The sequence below is a fragment of the Periplaneta americana genome, chromosome 6 (genome assembly GCF_040183065.1).
Source record: "Periplaneta americana isolate PAMFEO1 chromosome 6, P.americana_PAMFEO1_priV1, whole genome shotgun sequence".
In the NCBI taxonomy this organism is placed as follows: domain Eukaryota; kingdom Metazoa; phylum Arthropoda; class Insecta; order Blattodea; family Blattidae; genus Periplaneta; species Periplaneta americana.
This window is the reverse complement of record NC_091122.1, coordinates 100,714,819-100,742,320: the sequence shown is the minus strand read 5'-3', so window position 1 is coordinate 100,742,320 and position 27,502 is coordinate 100,714,819. Positions and strand designations below refer to the sequence as shown.

The window sequence follows — 27,502 nt, the reverse complement described above, 5'->3', positions numbered from 1 at the left end:
CATGTATAAATTATAAAAAGTAAGAGTAAAATGCGAAACTTTACAGTGAGTTAGGCATTTTTAGGCGAATATTAACAAATTAGGCTCTAATAACCGTTTTAGGGCATTTTAGGGCACTATAAAACTCTTTGAATACCTTTCAATTTCCATGAAACACAAATATTAATAATTATTTTTACTTTTCTCCTAAAGAAACAAAATAGGCATTTGCCCTAGAATCCTATGTCTGGTTATAACACTGAATTCTTTTCATTCTGAGTGTATAATTGATAAAGATAGGAATTACGCACAGGGATTACAAGGTTAGGTATGCATAGAGTGTTCGTTGCTGAAAGAGAGGTGCATGGATACCTGTTAGGGAACTCTGCCGTGGTATAAGCAGGATGAGGTTGTACTTTATGTGGTTAACCAATCAACGAATCGCAGTGCAATGTAAACAAACCAATTGCCGGAGCACAACGCTGAACCCTATGCACGAGAAACGTATCCCCATTCAATTCCTGCGATACACAGCACATTTCAGTTGTAACCTGGTTTCACGTCACTCATGATGTAACGGCAGTCTAAGCACAACTAACCTAACATCCTCATGTTGTGGTATAAATTCCTACCTTTAATAATTGATTAGTCATTTTAGACATTATTAAAACAACAATCTTTTTAATATAGTTTCATCTCCTACTGACACATTACAGAAACTATTGAAAAGAAGCTTATTAACTAATTTATTTAAATAACACTACAGTTACTAATATGCATGGGGAAATATTTTAACCCATGCTTATTTTAATTGTAATTACCTTAAAACAAAACGCCGCCTTCTTCATAAATAAATGTTGCTGGAATCTGAGTTTGAATTGATCAGAATGTACCGATATCACAACCACAGTTTAGAAAAAGCATTCATATTGAAAAAAAAAAAAAAAAAAAAAAACCAGACACCTGGGTTTCGGAGAAATGATCATTTACAGAATTATTTCTACTTTTCGTTGCGAATGTTTGTCAGAGTGTGATAACTTCTACAACCAGCCAGGGATAGTTACTATCTTCAGAGAAAAGCATCTAATTTTTATAGCCTACTGTTAATATCCTTTGTTATAAACTCATTTATTAAGAGTGAGTGAATACTCACGTAACTTTTAAATACCAATTTTTTAGTATAAACATATTATGAAATATGATTATCAGTGCAAGCCGAAAGGTCACGGGTTCGATTCCCGATGGGATCATGGATTTTTCTATTGATCTCATCCTTCCAGCCGCACTATGGCCCTGGAATCTACTCAGCCTGTAATAGAAATGAGTACCAGGGGCATTTCCTTGGGGGTAATGGCGGCGGGCGCGTAGGACTAACATCCCTACTGCTATTAAATGCTGATTGTCTGTAAATGTGGGAGCTTAAAAACTCGCCCCCCTCTGGCCCGATTTGGCCTGACTTTATTTTTTTTTACTTTATTTCCACTAAGCACAAACTAAAATTTCATACGTAAGGCCTATAACGTGTTTTCGCAGCATGATTAATTAAATTTGTTCTCCCGCATATAAATGTCGAGATAGACAAGGAAAAGTAAATTTAATTATAATACTCAAATTTATCCTATTCTCTCATCAGTGCGTGAAACCCTGGAAAGATTGTTGTGTAGTGCAAGGAACTTCTCAGCTATCTAAAGGGATGGCGTGTTGCTTCAGATTTTTGAAAACATGTTCAAATGTTGAATCAAACAATAACAAATTTTGATTTGTTTGTTACGAGCATCTCGATGCCCACTTACGGCTTGTATTCACTAAGTGTGTTCGTGGTAAAACCATAATTGACTAATAACTACAATAAATCTATCATGTGGAAGTGCTTTTCTTTCTGTTCACATTTGTTTTTCAATGCTTATATTTAATAAAGAAAACAAGTAAATGCCAAAATGTAATAATTTTGCAACCTGATAATCTCACACAACAATAATAATAGTAGACTATGTACAAAATGTTAAAGCATTAGTCTTTTGAAAGAAAAGCATAATCGGAAATAAATAATCGCGTGAAAGTGTTCAGTCATCTTGCTAAAATAGTAGGGCTCAAGACAAATTAATATGAAAGCATTTTTCTTTAAAATCGTGTTCTGAATTAATTGCCTGTGAGTAACTAGAATTAGTAATTAGTGTAATTTGATACTTATAGTTGATACTCTTTTAGGGAAGTTTATTGGTGTCCAGAGTCCCCAAGAATGACACAAATTATGAAGAAGACAGTTGAAAAGATTCAGAATTCGTCAGAAATTGCAGGTTGGTTCGCTGTTACAGTTCCACTGAACAAACAGTTTAACTAGATTCTTTATATGAAAATCGTGCAGTAGCAATGTCTCGCTATTTTTATATGCCAACAGATGCCCAAAAACAAAGTAAATATGTGGACTTTGAACAAGATTAATACGGGATGTCCATGTGCGGCCCAGAATCGGATTTCTAGTCCAGGTGCGGCCCCTGAAGTTTTAGGCGATCGTCCATGTGCGGCCGGGAAACTTTAGGTAATCGTCCAGGTGCGGCCTGGGAATACCTGAGTTATGGTATGAATACAAACAATATTTTCCTGCACATTTTACAGATTTAGGAGTGCCTGTAACAATGCATTACTAAATATGAGTATAGCTGTCGATGCTATAGTGGGATACTGTAATATTGGCTGTTTGAAATTTGTTACAGGTATGGTTAAAATATTGTTTGTAAAGCTAGTTGTCGTTGACATTTACACTAGTAGAAGCTTAAATGAAACTGTTTTTACGAACTGTAGCCTAGTTATGGAGTTTTGCATGTTTAAGAACTCTTCCTTTTCTTTGGTTATCTTCTTTTTATTTGCTTATTGACTTCTGAGCTTTACATATATATGTTTCGGTTTGTACGTTCTTTAAAACATGTATAAAATAAAAATATTAAGATGATTCTTAAACTAGTCCATTTAGACATGAATGAAATGATTTGCAGACATTTGTTCTTCCGCATGCTGAAGCTTTGAACTCTGCTCAAAGATTGAGGGCGGCGTAATATTGCATCACTTGCGACATAATTTTCCAATATGTAATCAGTAATCAATATAATGAAGGACTCTATAGTCTTGAGGTTAATTGGCATGATGTATGTAAACATGTCGACCAATCCTTCTACCGGATCCAAAAGTATGGCCTAGCAAAGAACAACTGTAAGAACTGTCCTATTTCTGAGGTATTGGATAACGAACCACATAAATTTAACTATATATATATATATAATTTACATTTCTTGAGAGAGTTAATTGCTAAAATCCTAAAATCTAGGTCTAGGTCTGGCCACACATTGACCATGTAATAAAATATCCCGGGCCGCATTTTGGACTATTTTGTCTGGTGAACTTTTCGCCTGGGTCGCACCTGGGCGGTTCCCAGATGAATGAGGAAACACTTTCAACTGAAATATTCGCTGGTTTATCCCGTTAGATGTAATTAAGGAAAAGAGTGGTAGGCCTAGTTCTTATCAACGATGTTTCCACAAATATCATCATTGTTCTTATAATCTCACAGTTTGGTTTAGTGATTTGGTAGCTTTTGCCACATATGTCCACTAATTTAGCTGATATAGCATAATGGTTATGCTTAAGAGTGGAAAAAACACTTTTAATAATGGTGAAATATTTATTGTGTGATATTATAGGTATGAATTGCCTGTTTTTTGTTATATTTGCAGTGATTGCTTATCCAAATGAAAATTCCATGATGAGTGCTATTATTGAGGATTCCTGTGCAGCTATTGGTGCCTGTGATCGAGTAGCTGGAATTGTATTTGGAGATGAAACTGTGGTCAATGACAAACTTGCTGACACAATTCAGGTAAAGAAATATTTGCGTATAACACAATTGAAGTCTAATTTCTCTGAATTTTTTTCATCATATGTCTGAGATGATACAGCATTCTGTCAAAACTGGACTTCCATCAGTATCAGCATTGTGATAGGGAGATTTTAATTCCTGCTTTTCAATGTCATGTATGTGTCAGGTCACGAAATTTTCAACCCCTCGTAGGCCTACTATTATTTAGCTTTATTATTGACATTACTTTTTTATCCACTTGGCTTCATCTATTCAGTCAAAAAGATCGGCTTTTATAGCTAGGTTAACGCATTTTTTACAGGGAAAATGAGGTGCACCACATAAGAATGTCCAGGCGGGGTAAAAAGCCATTTCTGTAGTCATCCAATTTTAAGGAGGATATTCTACTTTAGATATGCTCTTTTAGATTGACGTTCCTTTGTCATGGCAGTGCCTTTCATTTTGATCATTGACTGTGTGTCAAATAAATTATTAAATTATGTTTTATTTAACGACGCTCGCAACTGCCGAAGTTATATGCCGGAATTTTGTTCCGCATGAGTTCTTTTACATGCCAATCTAGTGACATGAGCTTGTCGCATTTAAGCACATTTAAATGTCATCGACCTGGGCCGGGATAGAAACCCGCAACCTCGGACACAGTAGGACAGCGCTATACCGACTACGTTACCCAGGTGCTACAGAGGACTTCTTTTTTGAGTTCGTGGTACTATCTCTAAATACACCTATAACCTTTTAAAATCAAAGAGATTCACATTTTACAACGTTGAGAAAATCCTTAGAGAAATTCTAAAGGACTCAATTTAAATTTGGCAATTTCATCTCTTTTTCAAATAATATGATTCATTTTAATTTTCTTTTGAAATTTATTATATGAATTTTCATTGTTTCATTGTAAACTTTTATATATGTATTTGTTTTCTGGATCCTTGTGATCACCCTTATTGAAGGGCAGATGGTTTTATTTCATAAATCCGATGTGATATACTGATTGAGTGGAAAAAAAGACCTTATGGCCTTATCTCTGCCAGTAGCAGTAAAAATAAATCAAATAAATAAATGAACAAAATAATTTAAATAATTGAAAGAAATGTCATCGTAGTATCAGTCTTTATCACTAGAATGTATTTTCAGCAGTCTCCTAGGTCAAGTTTTGTATGATTAATAGAACATCAACTGCAGAACAAACAAGATTCAAGTGAAGAGTCTCGCTTCAACCGCGGCAGAGTACGGTTGAGGTTACGGGAGCGGTTATCTAGTGAGTTCGTGTACGCGGAGTGTGTGTATACTATAAGTGTTGTGTTAAACCGAAGTATTTTCGTGCGGTGTTTACATTCTTACGAATACTTTCGCGTGTGTCTTTTCTTCATATTTGAGAAAAGTGACAAGTAAACCAAAAATGGCTACAATTCGACGACTTAATACAATTAAAGTACAATTTGACGGTAATGCTACTCGTCCTATGGCAATGGATGTACATCTTTGGATACAACAAACTCTCAACTTAAACACAGAACAGGTAGATATGTTGCAATTAAATACACAAGAAAAATCATTATATATAAAAGTGATATCGCCCACGATATATGAAAAACTAATACACAAACATGAAGGTACAACAGATTTCAAATATAATAATGGTGAACAAACACAAGTGAAAGTAAGCAAGGCAGATGTTCCTTCCGTAACTGTCCGAGTGTTTAAACTACCCCCGGAGGTGCCGAGTTCATTAATTCAAACAGCGTTAAATACGTATGGTGTAGTTCATTCAGTGAGACAAGAACAGTGGAGCACAGCTTATCCTTTCCCAGTTAACAATGGCGTTCGTGCGGTAAAAATGGAAATTAAGAAGCATATTCCAGGATCGATATCCATTGCGGGATATAACGCACACATCACGTATGTGGGACAACCGATTTTATGCTATGTGTGCCATGAGCCCAATCATAAGAAAGAAGACTGCCCTCAGAGGAAAACCACCATGAATGTTAATGTCAAACAACGACAACTGTTATTAAGTGACATTGTTTCGGGAACAGTCATATAGCAACGTGAGGCGCCACGTGATGTGCAAACGATGGAACGTCCCACGGAACGTGAAGCACCTGTAGAAGAAGAAACTGACACCGCATCAGAAATTGAGGCCATAAAAACAGTGACTACAGAAGATGAACAAAATATTATGGACACCACAGAATATACAGCAAATGATGCAGCTGAGGTCGCACAGGATAAGGAACAACTTACAGTTATCAATGATGACATAGAAATAACAAATACTTCATCTGCAATGAAAAAACACTCTGATCTTGGGATCTTGGAGAATCCACAATTGATCGCGAAGAAAACCAAAAATTAGGGCAACCTAATGAAACACCACCTAAGAAACTTAAACCTATGGCGCAACATGAGTGTACACGGGACCCACGTCTAAGAAGTCGCGATGATGGGGCGGTTCCTGGTAGCAGCGCCAGCGAAAAGAACACAACAAACACGTATCCTAGCAATAAGATCAAGAACAGTCCAAGACCTCACCCCTACGCAATCTACGGTCGTACCAAAGAGGGCAGTAAAAAGGACGGTGCTGATGGAAAATCTCTTCCTAAGATAAAACCAATAGGACTGGAGACTTCCTTACCGACTTTGAATCATAAATATTTTTGGACGTAGAATATGCAGACAGGAATATCCATATCGTACTGCAAGTCAATACTTGCACTACTTTATATATACTTCAATATATGGTGCTACTACGAAATTATGCGACACTAAATATAAATTGTTTACAAAGCAAAAATAAAGAGTCGTTACTAAATGCAATCATAAAACAAAACAGTATAGATATGCTACTGTTACAGGAAGTGAATACAGAAAACTTTGATTTCATAGGACCGCAATACGATTACGTTGTTAATACTGGTGATGAAAATCGTGGTACGGCAGTTATTTATCGTTATGGACTTGCAGTAGATGCCATTGAAAAACATCCAAGCGGACGAGTGATATCCATGAAGGTTAATAACATTCAGGTGCTCAATGTATATCTTCCTTCTGGAACCAATCATCGCCAAGAAAGAGAAAGTTTTCTAAGTAAGGAACTCCCTTTCTTCCTTCGCCACAGATATGACTGTCTACTGATAGGTGGGGACTGGAACTGTGTGCTTCACGCGAAAGATCAAACGGGGCAGTATAATCCATCTCCAGTTTTGACTAATATGACACAAGACCTACAATTAGTAGATACTTGGGAGCTTCTCCATGGTAATAGAGTAGAATATACGTTTCGCCGAATAAATGGAGCATCTAGATTAGATCGATTCTATATCACCAGAACACACAGTAAATATGTCTACCGTATACAAGTTTTTCCCACGCCATTTTCTGACCATGACTGTGTCCTCCTTTCACTCCAGACTGATATTCCTCTTCCCCTGTATGGTAAGAGCTTTTGGAAACTAAACAATACCTTACTATATATTCCTGAAATCAGTGAACAATTTTCTCAACATTTTGAAAAATTAACAATCAGAGCCAACAACTCCAAACTCAACATCCTGCAAAAGTGGTTTACATATTATAAAACCTGGAATAAAAGCCTATTTTCAACAAGCAGGTATCATTCGAGCCTCAGAAAATAGGGAAACATTGAACTTTTACTATCAGCTTTTAAACGAATTGTATGATGCACAACAGACAGGTGGTAATAAGTGGCAAGAAATTTTAAACATTAAATCGACTATTTGTGCTCTTCAACAAAAATTCATGGACGGTGTAAAGATACGTGCGAGAACGCCAACAGTAAGCGAAGATGAAAGATGTGCCCTATACCATCTTGTAAAGGAAAAACGCAACGCTAGGACTAAACATATATCCCACCTCCAAACAACGGAAGGAACACAATTAACATCTAACTCAGACTGTATTAAAGAAGTTGAAACTTTCTTCAAATCCCTTTATTCTGCATCTCCCACCTCTGTAACGGAAACAGACACTTTACTCAAGCATGTGAACAGATACTTGAATTTGCAGCAGCAAAGCGATCTTCAGTTACCAATTACAGAAGAAGAAATTCTCATGGCAATAGAAACTGCACCAAAGAATACTGCCCCTGGACCTGATGGACTTACATATCAACTGTACAAAATACGAGTACATTGGGCTTTAATTAAAGACACATTAGTTGAACTGTTCAATTATATTTTTGATAGTGGGATTGTAGTTGAGGGTTTCAGTGATGGGATTGTAATACTTCTCTCGAAAGTTACACATCCACGTACAGTGTCGGACTATCGTCCAATCACGCTCTTGAACACAGACTATAAGTTATTTATGAAGATACTAGCGAACAGATTAAAACCAACCTTTCGAGATATTTTTGAAATAGGCCAAACTTGCAGTGTACCGGACAAATCAATAATTCATAACCTTGTCACCATTCGTGATACAATTTTACATTATGAAGAATTCCCGGATGAAAAAGCAGCATTGTTATCAATAGACTTTAATAAGGCCTTTGATAGAATGAACCATCTCTATCTGCAACGTGTTATGAAACACTTCTGTATACCAGACAAAATTGTTAATGTTGTAAGAAGCTTATATAATAGTGCTAACTCCAAAATTCAAGTGAACGGTTTCTTTACGAAACGTATTTCTATTGCATCATCGGTACGACAAGGTTGCCCGCTGTCAATGTGCCTGTTCGCTATTGGTATAGAACCACTTATTAGAATGTCACATAACATTTTACAAACTGGACGAGCCACATGCTCCATGTTCACGATCAGGGTATATGCAGACGATGTTGTAAACCTTCTCCGAAATGAAGAAGAGTGTACAAAATTACCACAGATTCTACAAACATATAGTAATGCATCCTGTGAAAAAATAAATACACAAAAGTCATCATTAGGACCATTAGGTAATTGGCCTGCTACACACACTGTAAATCACATCCCTATAAAAAGAGAAGCAAAGATTTTAGGAATAACAGTATGTGCATCCTTCAAAGAAATGGTTGACATCAATTGGTCCATTACGTCTGCAAGAACTCGAGCGTCCATATTTCAGCATATATACAGAACCCTCAATCTCTTTGAGAGGATATGGCATATAAACGTATTTTGCCTGTCCAAATTGTGGTATGTAGCACAGATTTTGCCTCTTCCGAAAAAATACTCCACAGTGCTAGACCGAGCAATAAGATTCTATGTTTGGAAAGGATATTTTTACAAGCTTCCGAAAACACAACTACATCTACCAAAAACGAAAGGAGGTTTACAGCTGACTGCAATTAAAGAAAAAAGTCAGGCTCTTTTGACACGGAATATTCTTCGTGCGTAACAAGATGAAAGCGACCCCATGGACAACAAATTCTGGCAAATACACATTCCACTACTATGCAGTAAAACAACCATCTTACCGCAGTCGCTGAAAATGATTTGGGAAGCAATAGAGTCATACTCCCCAACAATAGCCACGAATGACAAGAATCAAAACACAAAGATTATCTACACTTACCTTATGAAGAAAAATGTGCAAATTCCACGTATCGTGGAAAAGTTGCCAAACCAAAGATGGGGAAATATATGGCGCAATATGCATATGGCAAACATCCCGACTGCATGGAAGACAACAGTGTATTGCTATCTCAATCAGATTATACCAACTGAAGAAAAGAGACATCGACATAATTTAACAGATTCCTCTGCCTGCAAAAAGTGTGGATGGTTGGATACACTGAAACATCGTGTCACAAACTGTGGTGCTGCGAAAACCATATGGGAAGCAGCAAAAGTCTTACTAGTAAAAATATGGCCAGATTCCCAAATACATGACTGTTTCCAAACATTATTGGTATTAGACCCACCAACAAAACAAAACAAATTTGTAACTGTATGGCTTGCTTCAGGTTTCCTGCACTACCAGTTGACAAAGCCCCTACACAAAATCGAAGAATTCTTACATATGTTGAAAGAAGAGGCTGCCAAACTGGAAACGAAGAACGATAAGTCATCCCAAATACTAAAAGAACTCAGACTATTAGAATTGAATAGATAATAAGATGAAAAGAAAATTCATGGGTCAGGTAGCAAACATTATGTTGTACAATTATATTGGTTTGGTTGTACTAACTCTTAATATTCTATACAGTATAATATCTTAAAACAATTGTGACATGAGACTGATTAAATGGACTGTGCACTACTCAGTATCATTCAGTATGTATCGCTCTTTCCTTTTAATTTAGCATAATGTAAATATTGAGAAAATAGAGGGACAATCATGTGTATTAAAACAAAAAAGCGTTCAATAATGATACAATTGAATGTGGTGTAACTAGTTGCATCTGATATTAAGTGATATAATTGTTAATATGATGTGATAGGAATTATATGAAGTGATAAATGTGATATATTAGGATACCGTGAATTGAGATATTGTAATATATTAATGACAATATAGGTTGGTAATTTTTGTGCTAATATTTAAAATTATGTGTTATACTTACTTCAAATGATGTGAAATTATGGTGTATAATTAGTATTTAGGTTAAAATAAGTTGACTTATTTGTAGGCTGTGACTTAATGCACGGTAATTAGAGTTGAATAAGATAAAATAGGATAAAAGTGACTGTTTTGTATTTATAGCAATGTAATAGGATCAGGAAGAAAAGCAACCTTAGGATAACTCGTTGTAATGTATTGTGATAACAGTAGGGTAATGATGATGACTATGTGTCATGTAAATAATTAAAATTAATGTGATGTTATAAGATATTAATTTGTAATGAATTAATTTCTTTCTATTTCGATCTACCATAAGATGAGGTCTTTTAGTTTAATATTCTGTAATGAAGTGTGAGGCAGTTAAAATAATGTGAATGAAATAATATGGCTGCATTTCAATTTATATGATATATTGCATTAGAAGTAATCAGATTAATATTGTGATGTTAAATATTGTGCCAGATTGAGATAATGCATTGTGAATATAATGTTATGTGTATCTGTTAATGAAACAATAATGAATTGTTGATGTATTATTTACCAAGCTTAGTGTGATGTAATTCGAAGAATTTAGGTAAAGTGAAGTAAAATACTACAGTGCATATAAAACAGCATGATGTGATTTACGAATAATATAACATAAGGTATATGTGTGTTATGAAAGAAGGTGCTACATCAAGTAATGTTATGTTTTTATATTGCATGTTTTCTGTTCATATGGTTTGATGTTATGTTTGGTTTACCTTTATGTTCATATGATATGATGTTCTAGATAATTTAAAAATGTCTCTTGTCTAGCCTCTAATTTTGTACATGGTAGCATTTGTATGCCGTGAGTTGTCATATGTGCAATTTATTCAAATATTAATAAATGTGAAAAAAAAAAAAGAAGGATGCTGTATGCGGAAACAAGGTATTGTTACGTTTTTAAAAGCTACTTAAAATGTATTTTGTTTAATGATAACGAAATTTCTGTGCTGTGTTGCGTCCTTTTTTCGATGTAAAGTACAATTTTGCAACGCACCATAAACAATTGAGGAGAAAAAAAAACCAAAAAAAAAAGTGTACTCTCATAGCACTTGTGCCACGCGCCAACATGACGTCACGCCAATATAGTCTACGAACAACTAATCTCATCTCCGTACGCCCTGGGACAGATTACGGTCCCTGATCATGAGTAGAGTCCTGCGTCTGGTTACTTTGAGTACAAGTTAGGTGTGCATAGAGTAGACTATTGGCCTACTAGCTTCGTTTGGAACGGAGAACTCTGACTCGTCTCCCCGCTCCGTTTCGTGTGTTTACATCTGCTTATTCCTATAAGACGGCACTGAACAATAAGAATACTACTCACGTGCAACACATACTGTCATTTGGATTTAATAACAAACTAAATATTTATTTAAAGCCACCTTATGGGCAACAGAAGATTATTCTCACAATACGTAAGACGCATCTAAATTCTAGATAGCTTTATACCTATTTATTTCACAATATACTGAACTATAAAAACTAAAGTTCATTATTTTTCTCCTATTTACAGAGTTTTGAATGTTTAAATTCAACTTTTTGAAATAAATAGATACATTTTATCAAAATAAAAATGAGTTTAGAAGTAAATAATGCAAGTTATTGAAAGGATTGGAATTGTAATATTCTTTTCTAATTTATTGATTAATACTTCATAGTTGAAATCATAAAGTATGCAATCAAATACGAATATTAATAATCGTTTTCTGGATTGCGCACAAAAGCATTTATATAATTGGTTAATACTTCATGCTGTTTAAGTAAGTATGTAATTAATTTTAAACAAATATGCATAAAATAAGTGTATCTATAGATTAATGTAATCATGTCTTCTTTGAGACCGTAACGGGCCACATGGCCTAATCACTGGAAGGATGATGATGATGATAATTGAAAATGAGTTAATATTGAAATAATTATGTAAAATCTTCGAACAACTTTTATGTTTTAGAGTGTGTAAAAATACGACACTTGATTACAACACATTCTAGCAGTGTTTAAAATATGCAAATCTAAAACATTATAATATAAATTCCAAATAAATAAGAAGCAGAATGACAGTTAATTATAAAAAGGCACCAGTGCCGAAATAGTATATTATGCAAGGAGCCTATAATGGTAGTAATTAAGACGCAAGCAAGTTTATGAAACGAGCATAATGTCTAAGTTTTGAGATTTTACAAATATCTTACCTTATTACTTTGCTGATAATGAAATGGTGACCATGAATGTATTTTCAGCGTGTTCTCGACTATTGCTACAGATGGCAGGCACAGATATGGGTGTCTTTTCAGCGTGTTCCCGAGTAGTGCAACAGAGCACTTTTGCGTGTACGCCGTATTTATTGATTTTTTTTTCAGGGCTTTGCGTTGACAATTTTAACCTCAAAGAAACACACATGAAATGAACTAAATTTATTAGAATATTAAAATTAACATAATTTATTTCATTTTAAATATATGTTGTCGATTTTGCAGTTTATGCCTGCCATTTCGGATTTCTTCTTTCGAAGACTTGCGGGTTGTTGCGCGTACTATATTTAGCAATATCGCTGTGCTTAGTTGGAAATCGATAGTTGGAATAACATAATGAATAGCGGTACTTTAATGTATGTCATTAAGGTACAGTTACGTCACATGTAATGAGCGTATTAGGCCTATAGTATGGTTGAACAAAAAAAAAAAAACAATATACAACTTCGTCATACGTATTCCTTAGTATTTAATAATTCGCGTAGACAGTAGAACTCCATTTATTATCCGAACACCATATTATATACGGAACGATTTTCAGGAAAATGATAAATTGTTTATTCAGTGACAAAATAGTTTTCTTTACTGCAAAAGACTGGGCAGGATGTTGCAGAACGTCTTCACTCCTGCAATATGAAGTATTTCTCTTAATGTCTCGTTGTATGTAGGCTACAGTATTTAAAAATACTTTTTGTGTATAAATATTTGTAACTTCTTTTCTTTTAATACATGTGTATTGTGCACTTTCACAATAACATGTTGCTAGAGTGATTTTCACTTCTGACCCAATCATCTGCATTTCTGCATATTCGAATTATGCCACTCCCCAATTAGTACGGATAATTAATTGAAGTTCTAGTGTATCATGGTACAGATTTTTGCAGTAGGTATTTAATAAAACGTCCGATGTCTAGTAAGATTGTGAAAATGTAATAATAAATAAAAACAATCGTTTTTAGCTTAAGTACATTTTGATAGCCATTGGCACTGAGCTCAACATACAAGGTGGATTAAAAGTCACTACCCATTTTAATGAAAGTTGAAGAAAGCAGCCCGTGGAAAGGCTTTTGAAAAATAGATTCGGATCAGATACGACACAGAATAGTATGTTTAAGTGTTCCAGATCATCTTAAACTTCGTATCAACCCACAAAGAAAACTATGTAAAAATAAAACCACTGTACCATTTAGAAGCTTTAATGGGTAGGCCTACTTCAAAGTTTGTATAATTTTCAGTGATATAATTAAATAGAACTGTAATAGGCCTATTATTGGGTTCATCTTGCATCATCGTGCTAATCTATGAATATTACACCTCTTTTAACTTAACACAGCATAGAGAACTTAATTTAAAGTTACTTTTTCGACTCTTAGTGAACATATTTTATGTTTCAGATAACATTTCGTCTATCATCTACACATCACGATAACAAATATTACCGTGATCCTGTCACTGTTCTGCTTGGAGAAAAATGTGAGTAAGAATAGTTAATTGTAATTAACGTTGGCCTACTGGTACATGATTTGTTTCTCTTTCTTTTTAATTTGATAATTTAATAATTCTGTATTAAGTCAGCATTTATCTAGCTTTGATGGAATGGATGGTGATAAGATATAATTGTGCCTGGATGAGTACAGGAATTCGCGAAGAGATTGCCTGACATTTACTTTGCAATTGGGAAAACCCGTAAAAACAACCGAACCAGGTATTGAGCTCAAGCGATATTCGAATCCACATCTGAGTGCAGCTTCTGAGCAAGATCCCTCTCGTTACATGTAGATCACACCGATCGTCTGAACATCGATGGCTAGAAGTGATACCTCGTGTCTGTAAATTTCCAGATGAATAAAAAAATGTTTTAAAATTAGTTTTTCTCAAAATAGATAAACTTTTTACTAACGTTTCTGCTTTACAAGATCTTCTACTCGACAAAATATTAGTTCACTGTCCAATCTTGTAAACATAATAATAATAATAATAATAATAATAATAATAATAATAATAATAATAATAATAATGTAGATAAACTAAATGACCATATTTGTAGATACGAGATACCACTTTTTAGCCATCCGTATGTTACCTAGCAAAGATAGTGATTAGTCGTGGCTAACGAGAAAGACAGGCTTCGGCACGAATTGGAGTCACGTGGTTATCATGGCCTAGTCATGTCCATTTTGACAATCGCCTAATATAAATACATGATCAAAGTTCTAAAAAACAAAGGAATTTCTATATTAAACCCATGTGCATTTACATATAAACTTGTTCAATGTTGGCCATGTTATGACTAAGAATGTGACGTCGCACCGTAGCCTGTCTTTCTCGTTAGCCACGGTGATTAGTGTTATGACGTAGTACAGACAAATGAGTATACTGAATATGATATAATATATTGCATGGTTGCTAAGTAACCGTTTTTAAGATAATGTTATTTTGTTGTTGTTGTTTTGAAGCTTTTTCTTACAGGTACTTTGTATAAAATTGTGTTGTGAAGGCGGTAATAACGTTAAGGAATACTAGTTGCTAGGCAACCTTTTCTGGCACCAGTTCCAGAATTAAGCCAATTTTGCACGATTTATAGCGTCATGAGAAGAGTGTTTTAACGCTAAGATTGCATTAACATAATTAATATTTTTTTCTTATTGAAATAAAAGAAGAGCCTTGTAAATTCCGGTTTTTTATAGTAATAGTTCTAAATAAATATAGTATAGTAGAGTATAGTATGGTATAGTATAGTATAGTATAGTATAGTATAGTATAGTATATTATAGTATAGTATAGTATAGTATAGTATAGTATAGTATAGTATAGTATAGTATAGTTCTAAATATTAATGAGTTATTTTACTCGTAACCTTTGGAAATTATTCTCTATATCCAAACCGTAACAATATGGCCTAGGAAATACTGACCGTTGCCTACTTACATGTCAATATCGTTACAATAAATGGAATCCCATGCGTATTTTTGATGACTGTCTGTGTACATATGTTTGTATGACTTCATTATTTCGTTGGACAGACTTCAGTTATTTAAGAATCTAAGGTAAATGTCAGATTGGTTCCCATTTTCACTACAAATCTATACTCATCAGACATTACTCCTTACTGATTGTAAGTACATCGTGAACATGTCCAGTGTATTAACAACAATTTCGACAGTCGCGAATTGACCTCGCAGTTAAACGACTATAAATAAAAGCAATATTAAACAGTTATGTAAAATGAATAAGAGTAATAATTATAAGTTAAAAATTCAAATAATATGTTATTGCAGGGTTTTATTCTACATCATTATACTTAAGCTTCTGTCAGGACCGCATGATTTAAAACCGTAATAAGGGAATCTTTAAGTAGATTAGATTGGATTTTATTAAAGTCATGGATATTGATAAAATGCTATAGGCATAATCATAAAGAAACAAAACAAAGTGATTATTTAAAACATAAGTTGTTAACTGGGGATTCAAAGTATTCACTAATATCATAAAACGGATGATTAAAACATTCTTAAGTGTATTATAGCTAACAGTGTGTGGATTGATTTCCTTTAAATTTATTAATTTTAAATAGAGATATTGTTGCATTTTGAATATAATTACTTAAGTAGTTTAGTATAATAAAATATTGTTTTGTGGTGTTAGTGTCAGTGATTTATCTTAGATTATGATATATATCAATTTGTTTTATTAGATTTATTTTTTTATTTATCTTTAGAATTATTTCTATTAAACATAGATACTGCCATGGACATAAATTGTTTTTTTGTTGTTTCCAGTCTAACATTAGATTCAATCAGATGAAAATTGTATCTTGTATTATAATTATGATGATCAGATCTGTGGTAATAATTTGCTAAGTTATTCTTTACCTTTAGGAAACATGTGAAGATGTAAAGATTAATAACAGTAAAGATAGCCTCATTGATAATAGTGGCTTACAATGTGCATCATGGATAGAACCGGTTAATATATGTAAAGCTTTTTTTTTTTGAAAAGGGAAAACATTAGATACAATAGAACTGTTACCCCATACAGTAATGTCATAGGTTATTATACTATTGAAGAAGGCAAGATAAGCGCTTCTTACATATTTTTAGGCACCAGTGCTTTCAATTTACTTAATAAATAAATAACTCAGTAACAAGATAATTTGGGATCCAATACAATTCCTAAACATTTAGCAGATGATGAGAGTTGTAAATTGTGAGATCACTTTACGTAAATAACAGATGTTGTGTCTTAGTCTGATTTAAACAAAATTCATTAGCCTCAAACCAGGAGCTGCTTCGTTAAAGAAATTGTCCATAGCAAGCGTTAAGTCAGTTATGTCATCATTAGTATGGTACAATGTAGCATAATCAGAAAATACAATCAAATTGGTATAAATATTTTTAGACAGATCATTTACCATAATAAAAAAATAAAAGAAGTCCCAAAACAGAGCCTTGAGGGACCCCAATAGAAACAGACTCAAAACTAGAATAGAACCATTCGAGAAGACATATTGACTACGATCAGATAAATAATTTCTTATCGGGTCCAAATTAATTTCAATAATACCATAATATTTAAGTTTAGAAATTAAGATTTCGTGAGAAACAGTATAAAATATTTTTGATAAGTCGCACAAAGAAGTAAAGGTATTACAATGCTTATCAAAATCAGATATGATTGAACAAATCAAGTTATCAACTGCATCAATAGTAGTTACACCCTTCCTAAAACCATACTGACAACAACTAAACAAGTGATTAGATTCAAAGTATTCAAACAATTGTAAATACATGGCTGTTTCAATGACTTTGGAAAAAATAGGGACTAATAAAATGGGGCTGTAGTTTTCAGCCTCATCTCGGTCAACCTTTTAAATACAGTAATAACTTTAGCAAACTTTAACATATGAGGAGAAACAGCAGATAAAAAGCCTTGATTAATGCAATGTGTAAGGGGTACCAAAATATACGGAATGATCTGCTTAATCATGTCAGTACTTACATCGTAAATATCTCTATGTTTACTACTTTTCTTACCACAGACAATATTTAACACATCATCATAATGTAGCAATTTCCAATTAAAATTGCGTACACAAACCTGAAAATTATTTTTAAATGCCATGGTAGCATCCTTACACAGATGCACAGTCTCATAAGGTTCAATAACAGAATTGATAAAGAACTTGTATTGGGATTAATATTCGGAGTAATCCTATGAATACTAGGACATACATTGTTGTTAATAATAGCCCATGTTGCCTTACTTTTATTACTGGCATTAGATATATAGAAGTAAGTTTAGCCTGCTTTAAAAGTAACTTGTACTCAGATCTTGCAACATAGTAATTTATTTGACCTTGCTACATCAATATTACCATTATATTTTATCGACAATAGTAGGCGAGAATGAAAATAAGAAACATATTCTTTCGTACTCTTTAGGTCATCATTGTACCAACTTATAATATGTTTAATATTCTTATTCAAATTAGACTGTTTTACAATCTTAGTCGGAAAACAGACATCAATACCAGCACAGAAAGTAGTCATAAAATTAATTCTGAAGATATTATTAAATCTCAACACCGATTGGAAGAGTCAGTGTTCTTCACATCCCAATCACTGTTTATAGAATGGAAATGTTGCCTGTTCAAAAACGAGTAGATTGAAGCTCATGATAATATAAACCATATTACGGTGATGGCAAGAAGGAAAGCCATTCGAGTAAGTGAGAATCTGGACTGTCTTGACACTCTTGACCCGTAGACAACATTGACACTGCATTCATTCTTGCTTGATCTAATAGTCTATCAATGTTAAAACCTTCCAATTTTGCCTTCATTCGCAGTTCGAATAGTATTACGGTACTCTCAAGATTTTGAATTAATGATTAGTTTAATGCCGTGATATGTAAACGAGGAATTGCAATAGTTGAATGATTGTGCCTTTCTTCCCCAGAAACTACTCCCTTTTCATTTCTTAAAAATCTGCAGATATACACGATTTACCATTAATTAATTAATTTATATGATTTGCTTTATAGATTCAGGACACTACGAAGATAGTGGTTTCATATTGCTACAATATACATTATTACAAACAATTTTAGAAGATGAAACTGGGACCGAGAAGATACTTCATCCAAAAATAATGCTTCAGAAATATCCCATTCCACGTCTACGATTTAATGACTGGGAATTGATTATTCGACTAGCTATACCAATAATATTTTCAATAAGTTTCTTGCAGCCTTGCTTCGGCATTGTGTCAGCAGTGTGCACTGAGCGACAGTTGCAATTGAAGGTGAGTATTGTCATTCCTTTATGTAGGCTTAACTGTAGTGTTGCAGTTAACATGTTCGCCATTTGATGCAAGATTTACGAGTTCAAACCCGGCCGAGGGCGATGGACTATAAAGGCGATAATCATACGCATGTTATCCTTCGAGAAGGTAGTAAAGCTGAGAAACCCGTGTCGTAGATTTACCCACGTAAGAAAACTTTGTCCCCGATAAAGGGCTCCAAATAAAATTCATCGGGCATTTATCTCACATGTGAAAATTTGGACGTAACACAATAGGCTATGCTAGTGTCTTAAGAATGCTAGGGCTTCTCACATCCTCAGCTCCTGATATTTATATAACATGGTAACTAGGTGAAAGTCTCAATAAACAGATTTAACCAGAATAATGGCAATGGTTTACAAGATGTGTCGTACGGAATGAACTAGTGCGGTCACGTGACAGTGTGCATGTATTGTAATGGAAACTCTGATATGTGCTTAAGAGCGTACTAATTATTGAAATACAGCAACAGTGAGGGAGTGGAGAGTGACATTCGAATGAGTATCTTTGGTCTCTCTAGAAAAGGTCGAAACATGCTGACCAATACAATTTATTTTAGTTACAACTGTTAATGCTGTGGTGGTTAGGAATGTTTGTTTCAGGGCATATGAAACTTTTTTTTTTTTACTCTTCAAAATGTAATTTATTTATTCTGGCGAAGTTAAGGCCATCAGGCTAATATTTAAAGAACCCTAAAAAATTGATATAGTCATACAAGCAAAAGTTGAGTAAAATAATGCAAACTAAATAATAATTACAAAATAAAATAAGGCTTAGAAGTTACACTCAATGAATATGCAAGTGGTAAGTGAACCAATATTACAAATTACAAAAATTACAAATTCAAAGTAAATTTTAACTAGACAACACTGAGGAATACTACATATACACACATACACGCAAAGGAGAATTAAACATGAATGAGGAAGAAAGAAAACATTTTCAGAAAAATGAGTAACATATATATGAACAATTTGTAGGATAATAATGAAGACTTATAATTCAATGATAAAAGTACATACAACAATCATGATAGGATAAAGGAACGGGAAAATTAAATCTGAAGTTGAATTATATGACTTAGTACTGGTCACGTGTTCGAATAATTTACTTTTAAATCGTAATATCGTTCGACAGTTCCTGAGGGAGCTAGATAGGGAGTTCCAGAAACGAATTGCTGATACTGTGAAAGAGAAAGAATAGTGAGTTGTTTTATGGCTAGGCATGGATAATAAAGGGTAATTTTTAGAACGAATACGCAGGCTGTGATATGAGGACAAGAAATTAAAACGCACTGAGAGATAGTTAGTCGAAGAAGTGTTGATGATGCGATGTAGGAAAATTAGTGAATGGATATATATTCGGTCCTGTAATCTTACCCATTGGAACGTTTCAAGGGATGTTGTAATGTGGTCGTATTTGCGGTTGTTGCAAATAAACGTATGCAGGAATTATGGACGCGTTGCAATCGTTGGGCTAAATTAGAATTTAAATCTGTTAGTAGAATGTCGCAACAGTCAAAATTTGGCATCACCAATGTATAAGAATTCGTTTTAATTGAAAGGGTAGAACATTTTTCAGACGATTTAATGAATGTAGAATGGAGAAGACGGTCTTGCACGTGTGTGTGACTTGGACATTCCACTTGAGGCCCTCATCCATGTACGCACCTAGATATTTAACAGGGGGACTGAATGGGATTATAGATACAAATATAACTCCAAAGTCAGCATATTGAAAATAAAAATTAAAAAAAAAGAAACGATTTTCGGTTTCAGGATGGTTAATTATACATGTTAGGACCAATTACTTTTGAAAAAGCGAAAATTACCAGAAAAATTTCGGCTACAGATTTATTATTAGTATAGATAATAGTTTGACAAATTGTGAATTCAGTGTTGTGTTGATTTCTGCAATTGTGGTTCTCACAACAGAGGAGAAGGTATTTATTGTCGAGCATTATTTCCGGTCATACGGAGTACTGATATTACAAACTTACTTACTTACTTACTTATTGGCTTTTAAGGAACCCGGAGATTCATTGCCGCCCTCACATAAGCCCGCCATTGGTCCCTATCCTGAGCAAAGATTAATCCAGTCTCTACCATCATATCCCACCTCCCTCAAATCCATTTTAATATTATCCTCCCATCTACGTCTCGGCCTCCCCAAAGGTCTTTTCCCCTCTGGCCTCCCAACTAACAATCTATATGCATCTCTGGATTCGCCCATACGTGCTACATGCCCTGCCCATCTCAAGCGTCTGGATTTAATATTCCCAATTATGTCAGGTGAAGGATGCAATGCGTGCAGCTCTGCGTTGTGTAACTTTCTCCATTCTCCTGTAACTTCATCCCTCTTAGCCCCAAATATTTTCCGTCTCCTCTATCCGCAACCTGAGGACGCGCCATGCCGTGGTGATAGGGACCCACAATACATGGGATATTACAAACATACTCTGAAAATCAAGATAAGTAATTATAACATGCAAGGCGACAGAAGACTGATCACGTACGACGGAACTTCTCGACGATAGCTGACATTATTGTGTTATTTGATGCCGCATTGTTAAATCGCTCATGGTACTGCTCTTTAACGTGGCGCAAGCTTGGCCAATTCTAACGCCCCACCCCGTATGACCGGAAATAATGCTCGACGATAAACACCTTCTCCTCTGTTGTGAGAACCATAATTGCAGCAATAACCCCAACACTGAATATACAATATATTAAACTATCTTCGAAGGCATTCTTCGCCCTTTTTGTTTGTTCACAAAAATCCTAAAATGACCATACATAACCTTTGCTATTTCGTGTTATCGGTTTTGATTAGGCTACAGCACAATCTTAATTTGTAAAAATTCTGGATCCAACTTGTAAACTATTGCCATCATGTAAGATCGTATATAAAAGTTCGTCAAACAGTGACGCCTTCTTTCTCTTCTTAAAATTATAGGAAATGATGAAGTTCTTGGGAATGCGCATCTGGATGCAGTGGACAGCCTGGTTCGTCAAATCGTTTCTGCAGCTGCTGCTGTCAGTTTTAATTCTACTTATAATCATGTGCCTGATACCCTCAACGAAAGATTCTGCATTCGCTCAAAGCAATGCCGGCCTCGCTCTGGTTTTCCTCGTTCTGGGAATGGCGCAGATAATCTGCCTATGCTTCTTGTTTTCAGTAATAATTCACAACGGTAAGAATAATGCTCGTCAATAATGTGGCAATTAAGCTTGCCGCTTCATAGAGCTCATTGTCAGAGTAGAAAGTTATTTGTAGGCTTACATTTTCACAAAAATTAATTTTACGCTATCGGCAAACTAGCTAATATTGCTTAGCTTTTAGTAATATAAAATGCAAATAGTCTAGTAGGCCTAATGCAGTGTAAATATTAAAGCAGTAAACAGAGGAGTGGTGTAGGTGATTCCTCACAGTATTCGAATGCTAACCGCGTTGATGGAAATGTGACGGTTGACTGCTGAGCAGGAAAATAGTGAAACATGACGTTACAGATGATTTATCCATTTGTTCTGATAACGTTGTATATGATGCATTACAGGTTCTTAATTGTATTATTGCTACCATTTAATTGATAATTTTTCCTCTCTCACTACAATCAGTCAGTCAGCCAATCAATCAATCAATCAATCAATCAATCAATCAATCAATCAATCAATCAATCAATCAATCAATCAATCAATCAATCAATCAATCAATCGACTCATTGATTGATTGATTGATTCATTCATTCATTCATTCATCCATCCATCCATCCATCGATTCATTTATTCATTCATCCATGGATCCATTAATTGATTCACTGATTGTTCATTAGTTGGGTATCGTCAAGAGCAACAGTATGAATCGTGAAACTAGACCTACAAGCATTAGAACTTGAGAGTACCTGTACTTTTCTCTTTGTTGTGTACTTATTTGATCTTCTATTTAGTAAGTATTTGTAATTTATTCTATTCTTGCATTTCTTTACACACCAGATTCCATATTACGCATTACATTTATTTCCTTTGTTATTACCGGTGTCGATTTGTTCATTTGTATATTTGTTATGGAGATAAGTGTAAAGTGTCCAATAAATTGTAGGCCTACATCAAGCGAACACATTTTTTTAAATTACACATAGTAAATTTCCTTCAATTGTTACTCTGTTTGTGCACACAGAAAATATCAGTGTTCTTGTATGATGTAGTGTTCTTGTGTTCTGTCTAACCTGCAAAACATCGGGGGTAACCGGTTGAAGTTCGAACATTCGGTCGGATGTTCTCTGATCCGGAGGATCCCGACTGCGCGCAAGATAAATTTCTACCTGTTTTTAAAGCGCCCGACTGCGCGCGGCGGTCGGTTTTGGGTATAGGTCAACTGCGCGCGGCGATTATTCCTGCATTTTCCTTCCCAATTTTTGAAGACTTAGGACTTTCTATGAATGCTAGCTAGCCTATTTGCCATTCGCAGGTGTGGTTAACATGCAGGGACATATGCATGCCGAAATTAGTATAGGGCATTTGTCAAGAAGTTAAAATATGCATATCCGTATTATAACAGGTTTGTCAAGAAGTTAAAATATGCATATCCGTATTATAACAGGGCATTTGTCAAGAAGTTAAAATATGCATATCCGTATTATAACAGGGCATTTGTCAAGAAGTTAAAATATGCACTTAAATTATGTGGTTTTCTATAATAATAACAAACACTCTTTAGGAAATGCAATCGTGAGATAATTCCTTGCCTGTATTTAAAATTAATTTCTTTATGTACTACCTACGCTTTTTTCCAGACAGATTTAGATTTGTAATACCTGTAGCATTCATTCTGATGTAAGTGCTTGTCTGCGTTTGAATGATAGAGTCAAGAAAGTTCTATATATGAGGTGTTCAGAGCTAAAGTGGATCAAGTCCATGAAACGTAGTTTTGAGATAATAGGACTTAAAGTTAACTTGCTCTAGTGGATTATCTAATTTCACTACCAATATACTATACTATAAAAATGACTGTTTTCGGTCTGAAACCGATTAGCTGTACTGCCCTTCAGAGTATATATAGAATTATTAATACCATGTGGGCAAGTGCATTCCATTATTCATTCCTTGTCATTTTCAATTAATGTTCATACTCTTTCTTCATGAATCATAATTTAGGTTCCTTCTCGCGCCGTTTTTTCCGCTTGCCGTTGGGGCAACTCTTCTTCCACTGGAGTATCTGCTGATGGGAGTTCCGTTGTCCTAAAGTACTCCTCTCCCATAACTCGGACATAGAACTCTTGGAGAGAGTTCCTGCCCTGGGGTTGGCAATTTTCGCCCTCTGATCGTCGAGGTGGATATTCATCAGAGGAATAGTACCGGTACTTCGTGGGGAGGTAAAATGTGACCTTCTTCTTCGGACGATCGGGATCCCGTTCTTCTTGTTTATCCTTCTTGAGGATAGAACGGGGGGAGGCGGAGGCGGCGGTGGAGATGGAGGTGAAGGTAATGGGGATGGTGGTAATGGCTGTTCTTTCACCGTCATTGAACGTATTTGTGTGAGGGTGTGTAAAAAATACTGAAATATTATGGGATACCGGAGGTGTTGCGAGTCTGACGTCGTGGGTGAAGAGGGTGGATCAGGGGTCGTGGAGTCTTCATCCCTGTCCGCCAGACTACCGTTATTCCATAGATAGTATCCCCCTATTCCCACCATCCCAGTCATCGTCACAATCCTCACCAGTTCTGGCCTCCCTAGTGACATCCGCGTTGTGCCTCCTGCAAATCCACGGCGTCCCGCGAGTGCGGATTCTTCTTTCAAACCTCTAAAATCAGTTCGCAGCATTCCTGAAATATTCGTTCAAAATAGCAAACCATAGTGTTTCCAAGGCAACGATCCTTCTTGTCTTGCCTGCCGGCCATTGTTGATGACGTCGCACGACAATACCCAAACGCGCGAGTACGTTGAAATACTGATACAATAAAAGATGCGAACGTTTTCACATCATTTATCTGTAAGATATTATTATTATTGTTATTATTATTATTATTATTATTATTATTATTATTATTATTATTATCATCATCATCATCATTATTATTATTCACTTCGTTAATACTTACAAAATTGATTACTATTTTATAGCTAGACGAGTGTTAAATGCTGACACACAGAAATAATAATATTTTATAAGAATGCAATCTGCCTACTTATACATAGGTAGTATTCCAGGGTGGATTACTACTCATTTTGACTTCATACTCCGTAGATAGTATCTCCCTATTCCCACCATCCCAGTCATCGTCACAATGGTTAAACTATAAAACGTCTTTGCTGGCCATAATCTCACGCATATATTCCATTTTCACTTGACCTATACATTAGACAGACGGTTGGAGAGATTTCTGTGATGTCGGATCAGCGCGACGTAACACAGAATATCATATTAGGGGGTCAGAAGCAAAGGGGTACAAGAGACATTTCTAAGAATATGAGTTAAGTGCATCCAGGGCAAGCTAAAGTATTTAAACTTTTAGTGGCAACCACACCACACACTAAAATTGAAATAAAAATTTGCAGGAATTTACGAAATCTTAAGTACTGTCAACCACATTTTCTCACAAATAACTTAAGTGCACTTATACCCCTTTGCTTCTGACCCCTTCATATTAAAAATGCATGTGGATTGCTGACTGTTATGTTTGACTAATACAAAATGAAAATAAGTGAAATTATTATTGGCTTTAACAGCAATGATTATTATGTAAAGCGTAAATGAAAATAAGTGAAGTTATTATTGGCTTTAACAGCAATGATTATTATGTAAAGCGTAAAACTGTATGAAAATGTGGCAGAAGGAAATGCTCTTTGATGACTTTAAAAGCTATTTAATTATAAATTAATTTCTTTTCTCATTGAAAATTAGTTTCAAGAATGTACATATAGTATAATAACCTATGCTTAAATTAGAAAATGGCGTTCATTAAATTAGATATGAAAGTTGTTGTTTTCTAATGCCAGGCATTTGACAATAAAGTCATTTGACCTCTTGCACTCCAATATTTTTCAAAGATATTATCATGATCAGCCACTGAAGCACAGATTTTGAGGTGATTAGATATGAAAGTAGATTTCAAGTTATGTATCAGCAGAAGTATGTTAATGCATTGAGGAGGCCACTGCAAGAGGGATTTATGCCACACCAGACTTTTACAGAAAAAGGTCGTATCAGGAATATTTTCATGATTAAGGTAATAATTTTATTTTTTTAAACTAATCATAATCGCCCTATAAATCTAAGAAAATATTTGTTAAACAAACTAAAGAATTCCATTGAGATCAGAACCACTAATAAACTGCAACTATGTGTAAATGTATGGTAATGGAAGTACAAGTATTACTTTAATTTGCCTATGTATTAAAGCTATCCTCCAGTTATTCAAATATCAACATTAGCAAGTGTTCAGGAACATGAAATGATTAACGTGTTTATGCCAAATTGCAATATTTTAGTTTTATATGTAATTTAAAATAGTTTAACTCGACACGTATTGCAAGGCTTTAAATATATTCAACATAATCTACAGTGGATGCACTATCTTTAGAAGAGCTTTACTTCAAGTCTTATAAACAATGTGATGCACTGGTGGAGTATATGGTAACAAGAAAAGGAGGTCCTTCAATTACTAAGAAGCTACATTACGTCCCTCGGGAGTATGAGAAGATCTTGTAGACAGCATGCAAGAAATGGATGATCCACTGCAGGTCTTTTCTTGTTCTTGGATTCACGTCGTGGCATCTTCTTGAAAACCTTAATCATGTGCCAGTTTTCGAAATCAGAATATAATTGAGGCATTGACATGGGAAAGGTCGTAACTGCCAAAAATTAGAATTTTTAGGTTTTTAACTGAGAAGGTAGTAAATGGCCATGCCAATGGCACAGAGAAGGTAGTTTGTCCGTATGTAATGAAACGAAGTTGGAAACGTAGTCACTAGATGTTGTAAGTTGTATGTGCACAGCTGTTGGCGCGGAGAAGGTAGTAACTCCTTTTACAACATCAGAATGTGTCTAGACAAATATGGGCTGATAACTTTGCAGGGCAGAATAAGAATCGGATGATTCTATTGGTCCAGATTTACATTATTTCCAAGAAACATTTTGATTCAGTGGACTTGAAATTCCTGGTTTCAGAACATTCCTACATGCCATGTGATAGGGAATTTGGCATCATAGAGAAAAGAAAAAAAAAATGCAAGACCATGGTTTCAGAAGAGGTAAGGCCTAATAATGTAATAATGATGAAGGATGAGAATTTCTTCGACTTTTCTGCAGAATATGACAAGTTTTTGAATATAACTCCTCTCAAAATCAGCACCCTCAACTGGATTAGACTCTCAAGAGCTGATTTTCCTCTAATAAAAACAAAAGAGTCATTTAATGACCTTGAAATATGGACAGAGCACAGGGTTTTTAAGAAAGGACAGTTATTAACGTCAATCACTAACTTGCAGTGCTTGCAACGCCTTGAAAGAAGACCAGTCGTCCC

The 27,502-nt window shown here is 34.8% G+C and overlaps 1 protein-coding gene across 1 annotated transcript; it reads left to right on the top strand.

The window, feature by feature from the left end:
- Positions 1–3,717: 3,717 nt before the first annotated feature.
- LOC138702221 (phospholipid-transporting ATPase ABCA3-like) lies at positions 3,718–22,609 on the top strand. Its single transcript, XM_069829814.1, has 4 exons — positions 3,718–3,850; positions 14,034–14,112; positions 18,682–18,941; positions 21,936–22,609. Exons 1-4 carry the CDS (start codon positions 3,734–3,736, stop codon positions 22,194–22,196), a joined length of 717 nt encoding a protein of 238 aa, XP_069685915.1. The 5' UTR covers positions 3,718–3,733; the 3' UTR covers positions 22,197–22,609.
- The last annotated feature ends 4,893 nt before the right edge of the window (positions 22,610–27,502 follow it).

Excerpts from the sequence above, each read along its gene's own strand:
- LOC138702221 (XM_069829814.1), top strand. The coding sequence starts at position 3,734 with ATGATGAGTGCTATTATTGAGGATTCCTGTGCAGCTATTGGTGCCTGT. Across the intron at positions 14,113-18,681 it reads TGTTCTGCTTGGAGAAAAAT|ATTCAGGACACTACGAAGAT; the intron begins GTGAGTAAGAAT and ends TTTGCTTTATAG. Across the intron at positions 18,942-21,935 it reads AGCGACAGTTGCAATTGAAG|GAAATGATGAAGTTCTTGGG; the intron begins GTGAGTATTGTC and ends TTAAAATTATAG.